The 12,109-nt window shown below is 40.2% G+C and overlaps 1 protein-coding gene across 2 annotated transcripts in view; it reads left to right on the top strand.

Moving 5' to 3' along the window:
- Positions 1-12,109, top strand: part of LOC102221669 (protein FAM184B) — a 33,652-nt gene that overhangs the window by 12,600 nt on the left and 8,943 nt on the right. For both annotated transcript variants that reach the window (XM_023333962.1, XM_023333963.1), the window contains exons 3-9: positions 2,687-3,331; positions 4,316-4,451; positions 7,258-7,409; positions 8,346-8,891; positions 10,176-10,283; positions 10,360-10,658; positions 11,756-11,906. In XM_023333962.1, the coding sequence (XP_023189730.1) occupies positions 2,687-3,331; positions 4,316-4,451; positions 7,258-7,409; positions 8,346-8,891; positions 10,176-10,283; positions 10,360-10,658; positions 11,756-11,906 (2,037 nt within the window). The remainder of the gene's footprint in view (positions 1-2,686; positions 3,332-4,315; positions 4,452-7,257; positions 7,410-8,345; positions 8,892-10,175; positions 10,284-10,359; positions 10,659-11,755; positions 11,907-12,109) is intronic.

The raw sequence follows: 12,109 nt of genomic DNA on the forward strand, positions 1-12,109 counted from the left end.
GCTAAATTAGGGACAGATAGTGACTAAGCAAACAAGCAAAACTTATTCTAGTGATACAACTGCTTTGAAATCACAAAACCAAACAAATTAAACATTTTGCACTACTCTTTTTAAAATTTTAAAGGTAGCAAAGAGACACAAGGATTTTTGTGAATATTAATTGGGAAAATGCTAATCATTCTAACGAAGGTTTAGAATCTCAGTTTCTTCCCCAACAACTGAATTTGCCCGACCGACAACCAACAGCTAAATTTACTTAAATATTATTTGAATGAATCAGTCCAAGATGGTTGAGCTCAGTCATTAATTGGCAAACTATAATGCAACAAACATGTCCTACTGAAGAAAATCTGCTGGAGTGTTACGGTGAAAAAAAAAGAAGTCCTTGTAGGGGAGAGTTTGAATACTTCAGAGGTTGAAACAGCAGCTAGTTACATTAAGCTAGACAATACTTTGACACAGACTGCTAGGCAGAGGTGCTTGCTTCAACGGTCAGCCTAAGGGCCACAGGCTTTGAGAGCATCAACAATCTGTCTGATTACACACACAGAGCAGCAGAAGAGATCAAGGTTAACACAACACAGAGACAGAGAGGTTAAGTCTCAATGAGGAGGCATCTAAAGACCATCACAGATTCCCCTAATAATAATATTACCATCTCAGTTATCTTTCACATCTTCCACTGTACAAAACATGTATAGATTATGGCATGATGAATTCCTTCTTTAGGATATTGTGTGCAGTGTGTGTGTGCAGTGAGTTGAACAAGCTCAACTTGTGTAAGCAAATTGTAGACTTCAATAAATTCTCGATGGAGAGAAGTAGTTGTGTAAAGACAGTGTTTTCTTTTTCCAAATCAGCAATGGAAAAGAATATAAAAGATACAATAACCTGATTGAATCAGTGTTTTCCAACCTTGAACTAATATTTGCTCAACCACCTTTTGACTCAATTTCAGTAGCCTAACCTCAGCACAATTCCTCCTTAAGAAAAGTAAACTGCCATCACCATGCTTCACTGGGGTAATAGTATTTCTAGGGTGATTTTCATTGTGTTGTTGTTGTGCCAAACATGTCTCTTAGAACTTTGGTTCCATCAGACCAAATTCTGCCTCAAGAGTGGGAGATTTTAGCCATGAGAAAGGCTTTTGGTTTACAGCCCCACTCCTTCATTAACACACACGAGGTAAAACAGACAGAAGACAACCAGAAATGTCTGCATCTTCATCACTTCGTCACAGTTATTGTCAGGCTTTTGTTTGCCTCACTGATATTTGTTCAGCATCTAGCAAGAAAGTAATTTGCACATTGCACATTCTAAGCAAAATTGATGTTAAGAGCTTAAATATAATTAGTTAATCTTTTTGGATTAAAAATGATCTCACTGTGCATGTCATTATATTTCCACAGCAACTATCTGGAAAAAGCTATTTTCAGTACAGTTAGATTTCCAAGGAAGGGAAATAAATGAGGCTCCAACCTCCCTGGTCTCAGTGGTGCTTCCTGATAATGATCTTTTGCCACATAATCAGTACTGTGTGAATGTCACCACATTGCTCCCAGCTGGCCTGTATGGCAACAGCCTGGCTTTTTTCAAAGTGTCACCATGCTGTTTGCTCCACAGTCTCCATAGTTCTTACATTATAAACATCTATGATTAAGCTTTACCAACTTTGTATCTTGTTATCACAACATTCTCATAGAGATGTAGAGAAATCTCTTTAATGTCTCCATATCAGACATTGCAAATGGCGCTCCCCGCGTAAAAGGACTTAAATTAAGCTTCTTTTTTTCAGCACTATAATCCTGTACCCCAAAAAAAAGAATAAATATTCATCATGTGAAATAATATTTTAAAAATTCAAGAAAAATACAAATTGTATAAACAAATAAATATCACATAGGAACGTTTCTCTCTTAAAAATGGGAAAGACAAGAGAACAAGTCATTCAAGTACAGCAGATATATCTTGATTTTCAGAAGTAAAGAAATGTTAGCTGTTCATCTAAAGTTAGCTTGGGTCTGCGCCTCACAGATTCTCTACAGGGTCTTTATCTGGGGGACAGAGATGGTAGATGGGCATTGAATGTTGATTTTGTTCCTAGAGAATCATTTCTGTATTAATTTGCACAAACATTTTGGATCATTATCTCGATTTGAAGAGCAAACCTCTTTTGATTTTACTGGCAGAGGATATAAGCTGGATATAATCTTGTTTTCCTAAGGGGTTGACCCTAACAAGGTGCCAAAGGCCTCCACCTACTTAGCAGTGGGATTGAGGTTTTTCTCTCCAAATTAATTTGTTTCACATCAAATCCTTTTGAAGTGTTTGTTGCTGAAAATCTTCATCTTAGTCTCATCTGACCAAATCAAACAGTTTCGCAGACTATTTGCATTTGTGGTGGTGACACAGAAGATGCTTTTTTTCCAAGCAATCTTTGCCATGTAGATAACATGTAATGGTTGTCATGGAAACTTGGTAACTCCTCTATTTGCTGCAGTTCTCCAACAGTTGGTGTTGGAGATTTTCTTTTTTTTTCTTAATGTGGTTATTTTTCTTCCCGCTGTCTAAATTCACTGAAATTAAAGGTTGGCTTTTTGAAAACGTTTCAGGGTGAAATTATGCTGCCGCAGTAAAAGGTGTGTGTGCAAAGTGCAGCTGACTCTTTCATCCTTTGCCCCTCCAGGTTCAGGCAGACTTTGAGTTCTTCCGCATCCAGACGGAGGAGAGGGAGCGCGAAACCGAGGCGGAGCTGAGGAAGGAGTTTCAGGAGAAACTCCGGGCTGCCGAGGAAGGACTCCTGGAGGCGAAGGCCGACCTGAGCGCCGCGCAGGACGAGAGCCTGAGACTGAGCAAAGACCTGAAGGCCGCCGGCGAGCAGTTCCAGGACCTGTACGCCAAATGTGAGGAGCTCCAGAAACTGGCTGACGAGGACAAAACGAGGAAGGAGGACAGGGAAAGAGAGGACGAGGAGAAGGAGAAGCAGGAGGACTTGGAAAGAGTGAAAGCCCTCCTGGAGGAGCTGCGGGTCCTGAAGGAGGAGAGGGAGCGAGCGGAGGAGGAGAAGAGGCGAGCGGTCAGAGAAGAGCGGGAGCAGTGGGAGCAAAAAGTGAATGACCTCCATGAGGAGAACGAGCAGATGAGGAAGAAGACTGAGGCGGAGTGGAGAGAGGAGCGGCAGAGGTGGGAGGAGAGGGAGGAGGAGGAGAAGAAGGGGATGCACAGCGCGCTGCGGGAAAGAGTGAAGCGGGCTGAGGCGGAGGTCGAAGGTCACCTGGAGAGACTTTCTGAGAGCAAAAGGAACACAGTGAAGCTTCAGGAGAGAATACAGGTACTGTCCTGCACCCAACGATTATTTTAGTCATCAATTTGGAGATTAGTTGATTAATTGGACTTTAAGAAATTCTATAAATTTTAATTTTAATGCTTAAGATTTTTGTCATACTAGAAATACATAAACAGATAAACAAATAATTCAAATACCTTTTCAAAAAACAAGATCAACCTTTTATTACAGAAGATGCAACAATCTAGCATTCCTCTAGTGAATGTGAACCGGATGAAGCTAAATCTAGGTCACTTGAGGAGTTTTGGGTAAAACGCATTGACAGAAAAAGATGTTTTTATGTATACTGTATGTATTTTGTACAGTCTTTGGCTTATTTACTGCTCTGAATATGTTTTTTCAGCAAATGGCCATTTGTCTTTAGTCTGTGTACTCCGGATATCAATTAATTGATTACTAAATTAGACGACAATTATTTCAATAATCGATTCATCGCGATGAATCGATTAATCATTTCAGGCCTCACAGATGCACAAAGAAACACAGACATGCTGTCTATCATCATGAACCAGAGTGTGTGAAGGGAAAAAGTGATATCAAAGTAAAACGTTAGGCGGTGGGGGGTGGGGCTGCCTCAGTGCTGCTCCCTGTGCCAACTGTCTCCTAATGAGCAGCTTGAGCAGGATAGATGCACTGCAGCACCACCATTACCACCTCCCATACGAGCATTAAGAAGCCCTGAGAGAGCTGGCACGGAGCTGACATAAGCCCTCGCAGCAGAGCATTAAAGCCTCAGTGCCGGGCAGGAGAGTTCCCTGACTCACCACATTTCATCCATCCTCTTCCAATACTCTCTCTGCATCTGTGTCATATTTGCAGTTGAACTCCCCCTCTCCTCCCCCTCAGTCATCTTTTCTTTCTCTTCTTTTCTTGTGTTTTTTTTTTCTGCCAACCTGGTCCTGTGCGCCCCCCCCCCCCCCTCCCCCAATCTCCACTTGCCCTTCTGGCCTTCACCATCCCTCCCTCCAGGACCTGGAGGAGGAGCTGGAGCTGGATCGGAAGCAGGTGTCGGAGGCGGAGGCCGTGGTTAAACGGGCGGAGGAGGAGCTGGCTGTCGCCAAGGAGAGGCTGCTGCTGCAGGAGGACGAGCTGCAAAGCAGAGCAGGTAGTTGTTCAGTTTGCCCTTTTTCACAAAAGTACAATATAGGATGTTTGTGATGACTTAACCCCAGTATTGCAGACAAATAGACAGGCACCGGTCAGGTTTTTTTCTGACTGATACCAATTTGTAGCTTTCTTTAAAGTCTGGCCTTGAAGATGGCATTCTTTTATAGACTACAAAACATCAAAGAGAAAAAAAAATGCAATGTAGGTTCTTTTACAGAAGCAGTAGATTTTAACCCAACAGGAAATTGATTTAAAAGAGCATTCCTAACCTTCCATTAATCTGAAAAATAGAGGGGGAAAAAAATTTATTTTCAGTGTTTTCTCTGCCAATCCCCTATTAGAGAAGAATCAAAGAAACACTGGCTGCTTCTGATCTTTGAGTTACTAACTATCTCTTCCAGTTGGTCAAAGTATCCCAACACAAGCAGTGCAAACCCCCCCAAAATATCTGACTTTTAACCAACAGGAAATGTTACTTTTAATAAATTAAATTTAGTGGTTTACTTTGATTTTTGATGAGGATCTCAAGCTGTCCGGACCTTTAATGACTTATGACCCTAAGTTGGATTCAGACCCTCACTGAGGGAGCCACTGCAAAATGTACTAAAGCAAACATAAGCAGCGTCTAGTAAGTGCCTTTTATAACTTACATCAACACATTTGTAACTTGTAACCTCGATAATAGTTTAAAAAAATTCTGAATTGAATAAATGGCATCAAATGGAGATTCACCAAGTAGAGTTTTCTTGAGTGATTCAGATTTCAATAACATTACCAATTTAGGACCAACAACTTTAACACATTACAAATGTAAAAGGTTTTGGTTCCCAATTAAAATTGTAACTGTGTTCATCATGACATATTTCATATTTTCTTAAAACGTATTCTCTAAAAAGCAAACAAAAACACTGTCTCTATCATTGAAAATCTACAAAAAATATTATAATCTAGACTATTGTTTTAGACAGCAACAATAAATAAATAAATAAATTGAAAACATCTGAAAAACATGTAACACTATATGAGTCAAAATTTAGCTACTGAAAGGGATAGTTTTAATTTTTTTAACATACCATTCAGACACAACATTGAGATTTTCTTGTGTGTAAAGAAATGAGTAAAGACTCAGAATGGTGGAAGACTAGTAACGCAGCACCCCAATTTATTTAAAATTGTTACATATTAATAATTTAAATTATAAATCGGAATTTTTCAGTTCAACATGATACAACACTAAGATTAGTTGATATTAAATGTCTACACTTTTAGCTTGTTTTCTTTGCCAACCATTGAGGTGTTACGCTGCCTCAGCTCTGCACTCAGTATGCCCTGAGTGGAGAAAATCTTTGCACTTTTGCATAGCTGCCTGTGTTGCAACGGCATGATCGGCTGATTCTGCTGATCAGGCAGACCGATACAGCTGCAACCTCCACTAACGTAAATTTAGCATACTAACGCCAAAGCTGTTAGTCAGAGACAACTTTACAGCTGCCTCTGCTCAACGTGCAGAGTAGTTCAAATTTGCTAATGTAGCGTTTTTTTCCTGGTGTAGGAACATTTCCAGTTTGAGCTGCTGTAAATCGCTAAAATCACCCTTTGTTTTACATTTTCTCTCTCTGAGGATTTTATTCGCTTACAAGAGCTATCACTTCGAAAAACTGCGCTTCACAAAATCTGGACTCATCTAGCACATTACTATTTCATGATCATAACAATTAGACTTTGAAGTTTTTGCTTATTTGTACATGGCTGCAAATGAAAGGTTAGGTAAAGGGAAACTTCAGACTGTTAGCGTCAAGCTGAGAAGCAGCCATAGTTCAGTAGATAATATTATATTTTCTATTTCACATTTATGTTCTTTTTTAAAAAAACAACTTACAGATATTGAAAAGGTCTTTAGTCAAATTCTGGTTAATTCACTGTCCAAAAATACAGAAATATCAATATTTTTTATTGGACTGGTCATAAATATCTTGTACAATATGATTATATAGATAACTCAGACTAATAATGATTTCTTTTTAAGGAAATGAAATTTATTTAGAAATGGAAAACCTTTTGGGATCTAAAAGTAGACGTTCGAGGTTTGTTTGGAAGAAAATGCAAATTATTCTGAGCTCAATAATTTTCCATTGTTCACTGCAATATTAAGGTTTTTTTTGTTTTTTTTTTACCTTAGGCTCCCACAACATAAACAGATGATTAAAATCCTCACAGCTCTCGCACACCATGCAAAAAAAAAAAAAAGACAGCTTCATGAAGGTTTCATGGTACAAAGCATTAAAAAGTGCTGAAAAAAAAAGATCACATATTCCAGTGTCTCTACCAAAGCAAGTACCTTTTCAGGTCTAGATTTTTCTACATTTGTTTCTTTTCTGCCAGGTTCTTGAAGAAATCTACAAAACATTTTTGATTCCTATTTTTATTTTATTTTATTTTTTACATTTTTACATAATATTTTCTAACCTAAAGTAAGACAAATTAACACTTCAGACCAGTTTTGCATGATTCCATTAATAACATTTCCAATAAGGAATGTGGCAATCCATTACTCATCAAATGATGAATTACAATGGGTTCTCGAAGGTCTGAAGCCTCTCATATCTGAAATCTACTTTGCTATAATGTCATAATTCATTGATGAGGTGTAATTTGTCCTGCTCATTACATTATAATGTAATATAGAGGTTTAAACTCTTGCAATCTGCCTGGAAGCTGAACAGCTCATCTTCCTGCTTTGAAGGAAGTTTGTTTTTCCTGGCATGATTGCCCTCACTTTGGTAATTTGTGTGTGTGTGTGTTAGAGGAGCTGCTGAACCGTGGGTGCTGTGAGGTGTGTGTGTGTGCTGAGCTGGAGGAACTGAAGAGCCAGGTGAACCGCCTGCAGAGCAGGAACAGAGAGCTGGAGCTACAGAGCAGCGGCAGAAACAGCGACCACGCCCGACAAATACGCCAGGTGACACACACACACGCACACACACCCACGCCCGCCCACCCCTGCAGACACACGCTCACACAAAATTGACAGGTTTGATAGGTCTTTGCTTACATGGAACATAAAAGTTTCCTGTCTGGAATTTTTTTTTTTAAAGGTTTCTTGGAAATTTCCAGTACTTTCAAGAATTTACAAGGTTTTCTCTTGGAACCTTTGGGACTCTCCTACTACTTACTAGTTACTGCCCCTGAACTTTCTGCTTGCTCAACCAAAAGACATTTCACAGAACTTAACTATTACTTGTCAAGTAATTTACCAGATACGTTCCTAAAATGTACCCACCACTTTTCCAGAAATGTACAAATGACTTTCATATTCAGATTAGCTTTATTTTGGTAAATTTACAACATAAAAAAAGAAAAAAAAACTATATATAACATTATTTTACAAACCATTAATTTACAAAGAAGGGAATAAGCTGAAGCCAAGGCTTGTATTTGCCTGCGTTTCTCCAACTTACTTGTTACTTTGATACACAGTTTCGGAGAACAAACCATTAGTTGCACGGAGAAAAAAAACGATGTTCCCAGATCCTAACAAAGACTTTCTGGAACTTTCCAATGAAAAAGTGTCAGGTAATTCAACATGGTTTCTAGAAGTGCTCAGTAAGTTCAGAAAGTAACCAATGCTTTTCATCAAAGTACCTGGTAAGTTCTGGGTATGAATGTGGTCCTTTAAGAACTCACTGTCTGTCCCTAAAATCCTTTACTGTCCCTTAAACGTGGCTAGTTCCAGTAAGTACCAAGTAAGTTCTGAGAAAGGCTCTAGATAAAAACCTGATATGTTCTGGTTTGTTCCAGAAAAAAAAAAACCCTGAAAACTACTGACTGTAGTAGGTAGCACTAGCTAGCATTGAGATGTAACACATCATGTGCTGAATAAATAACATTTTTGCAGCATGCTGAAGCACTGTCCAGTTTGCGCTCAGAGATGGTGAGAGCCCAGACCGAGGAGTTGCGTCGCATCCAGAAGCATGCCGAAGACGAGAGGGACAAACTGCTGAAGGAGATGGAAAAGGAGAGGGAAAGCTTGCAGAAGGAACGGCAGCAAGAAAAAGACCAGTTTGAGAAGGAAAGAAGCAAAATCCGCAGAGAAAGAGATGAGGAAAAGGAAGCGCTCCAGAAACAAGTGGAGGAGATCACAGAACGTCTCAGGGGGGAGAAAGAGGAAGAGGTGGACCGACTGCGCAAAGAACTGGAAGTCGAGCGGGTTCGCATTCGGTCCCAACTGGACAAGAGCATGGAGCAGGTTGATGCGGAGAGGGCCAATGTGCAGCAGAAGCTGGAGGAGGAGAAGAAGAGACTGGCAGAGAAGGCTGAGGAGGACAGAAAGCGGCTGAAGGAGCAGGTGCGGAAGGCAATAGAGGAGGTGATGAGGAGGCATGCAGCGGAACTGAACAATGTCCAAGAAGCGCTGAGCTCAGAGAGGAAGACCAACCAAGAGGTCAGCACCTGTCTGCACACACTTCATAGAGCTTATTAGTACCAACACAGAGCCACAAACTCATGTCCCTTCAATTTTCTCACATTTTCCCTTCTGCGAACTTCAAACTTTGATGCATTCCACTTGAATTTTGTGAGACAGAGCAACATAAATGAATATTCCTGCAAGGCGCTGAACCTCTCACAGCTGGAACTGCAGGATAAATCATTTCAACAGTCTTAAAATGACATCAGAACCCTCTAGTAATCCTGAATGTTAATGTTTTTGACAGCCGTCACGACTATGCTGCAAATGGGAACATGACTTCTCTGTAGCAAGCCGCTTGATACAAACTTTAAAAATAGTTTGCTGCTCAGCTGAATAATCAAGGATGATTATTTCAGTTGCAGTCTGAGTCAGATTTTGTACATTATTATTTTGGATGATGGAGCAAAATGCCACAAGCAATAATGTCTCTTTTCATCCCGTGGCACAGCTGTCTGCTCTCTGATGAACAGCTGGCTCACAGACGGGGAAGAGGCAGCTGAGAGCCTGATTTAGAGATATTTCTTACTTTGATAATAAATATGTTAGGAGATTGTATTGTCCAAAGCCACTACCTTTTTTAGTTATTTTTTGTAGAGCTGCATTTTTTCCCCCAAATATTTTGCTCTACGAAAAATATTGGTGAAATTTCCACAAATAATATGGAGCTATGTTCCACGGACGAATAAGTTCCAGAAACACTGAATCCACAAACAGGCGGGGGTCCACAGTAACTCTCTACCAGGTTTTCATATGAGACATACAGTACTTTTTTTTTTTGGGCTGGATGGATGGAGAGGGCCTGTGAAAATTAGCTTTCAAATCTTTCCACACATCATCAATTAAATACCAGTTTTTGCTTTACTGTTGGAAAAAAAAAAGCAGATCATGATGCTGCCACCACCTTCTCTGACGCAGTGTCTGCTGCTGCTTGCTCACTAATGTTCTTCCACATACCAACAAGACTTTTTACTAATACAGCGACGGCTGAAGGCTCTTTGTCCCACTGGATTTTATTTATGGGTATCAAAGTAAAAGGGACTGAATGCAAAAGTTAGGCAACACTTTTCAAGTTTTTATTACTTTAAAATGTTGAAAACTGCTTACAATTTTCCTTCCACTTCATGATCCTGCACAATTTCCTGTTGAATCAATCAGATAAATCCAATAAAATCAAGTACTGTTTGCAGTTTTAACATGACAAGATGTACCTGTAGTTGTTGGAACGATAGTTATAATGGTGGGCAAATATTCTTGAAGGTGTGTGCGCGTTTGGACGAGGAGAGACGGTCTGCTGAAGAGCTGCGCAAAAGTCTGGAAAGAGAAAAGGATGAGCTGAGGGCAAAACTGAAGGATACCAACGCTGAGGTGAAGAGTAACCCCAGATAGGATGTGAAACATATCATATTTTACTGTCTGCCATGGATTTCTGTTTGTGCCACAGATCTCCAGGCTGGAGGCTGTGATCCAGCAGAACGACGAGAAGGAGAAGGTGGCTGGCGACGCTGCACCATCGTGCGGTCCTCGGTGCTCTCGCCTGGAGGAGGAGCTCGGTCAGGCCCGGAGTCGGCTGGCTCGAGCTCAAGAGGAGGCCGAGAGGCAACGTGACAGGCAGCAGAGAGAGATAGCCTCCCTGAGGGCGGACAAGCATCGGCTGGAGGAGAAAGTCCTGGAACAGAGCCGAATGAGCACAGAGAGGAACCTTCTGGAGCAGAGCCAGCGGCACATGGAGGACCGCATCAGGTAGCAACCCAAAGTAGACCTGCCAAATCCGGTTCCATCTCAGAGCCCTCACCCTGCTTTTAATCTCAATTTACTGCCTCATTTAAATGAGTAATGTTGGGGTTTCTGCAGACAGCAGAAAATCTGCAGTAATAAATATCAGTCAGTCAATAAGTGCTGTTGCTACATAAGTGAAGAATAAATCAATATTATAATTCAAATGAATATTGCCTGAGCAGTGACACAGATGGATTTTGCATCTTTAGCATCTTATTTATCACGGCTTATTGGTTAAGTGTGAAAAAAGCAGCAATTAACTTTTCTTTAAATTTGCTTAACTGCACTGTAACATCTGCTTCACCCCATGTCAGATATTCTGGGGAGGTAAGGGTGCAAATGACACATAAATCTCTCACTTGAGCACAAAAGTAATAATGTTATCTACAGAAGCAATTCATTAATACAAATGAGTCTCTCGACATTCGTGCATGTTGAAAATAATGGTAGCACTTTCTGAAGAAGGTAAATGACACGAAACCAGGATGCAGTGCAATGATTAGATGAATGAAGAAATGTGAAGTCATTTTGGACGTACCGTATGTAGCACACAGTACCTCCGTCTATCTCAGTGGATTTCAAGGTGTGGGGTCTTTTAAAGCAAGTTTCCATTAAAAGTTGCATTAAAGCACATTATTTAAATAATTACGTTTTTATGCAAAGTTGCATTAAAACTTTCAATAAAAATCAAGTAAAAGAGCCAACTTTGCATTAAAAGTGTCATTATTTACCGAATGACACTTCATGACAACAGTCGTAAACATTCATGAAGACTCCTTCATGTTCATGACTGTGTAATGACAATCTTACGCACACCCCTTCAAATAAATTGTTACCCAAATTTCTTTCACTGAAGTCACAAAATAACCCAAACAGGAGAAATCAGTATAAGGTTTGTTTGGAAACCAGTAAGAGGGGAAACACCTTTTCTAATTCACAGTACTGGATTGGAAGCTTAAAGGTTTTGAGGAAAATGAACGAAAATACATTGAAGTCCGTGGTTGTAGCTTGACATTTTGCTCAGTACTGTACATCCGCCCTGTTCTGATTTGTCCCTGCAGGGCAGAGTGCGAGGATCGTCTCAGAGCAGAGTTCAGGATAGAGATGAACGCTGCAGTCGCTGAGAGTGAACAGAGGTGGCAGGGCAAAGAGCAGGAGCTGCAGGCCCAGGTATCAGAGCTGCAGACTCAGCTGACTGAGCTGAAAGCACAGGTGAGTCTGCGTCACTAACTACACTCTGTAAACTCATCCATCATTCATGCCAGACTTATTTCTCCAGTCTGTTTCACCCCATAATTATAAACATTTTCAAGACACCACATTTAAAAACTCAGGGAATTTAAGAAGCGCATAAATAAATATTTTTTAAAAAGCTGAGTTATCTTAATTATTCCCATAAGTCTTGTCTTTTTTTA

Source organism: Xiphophorus maculatus, chromosome 5, assembly GCF_002775205.1.
Source record: "Xiphophorus maculatus strain JP 163 A chromosome 5, X_maculatus-5.0-male, whole genome shotgun sequence".
In the NCBI taxonomy this organism is placed as follows: domain Eukaryota; kingdom Metazoa; phylum Chordata; class Actinopteri; order Cyprinodontiformes; family Poeciliidae; genus Xiphophorus; species Xiphophorus maculatus.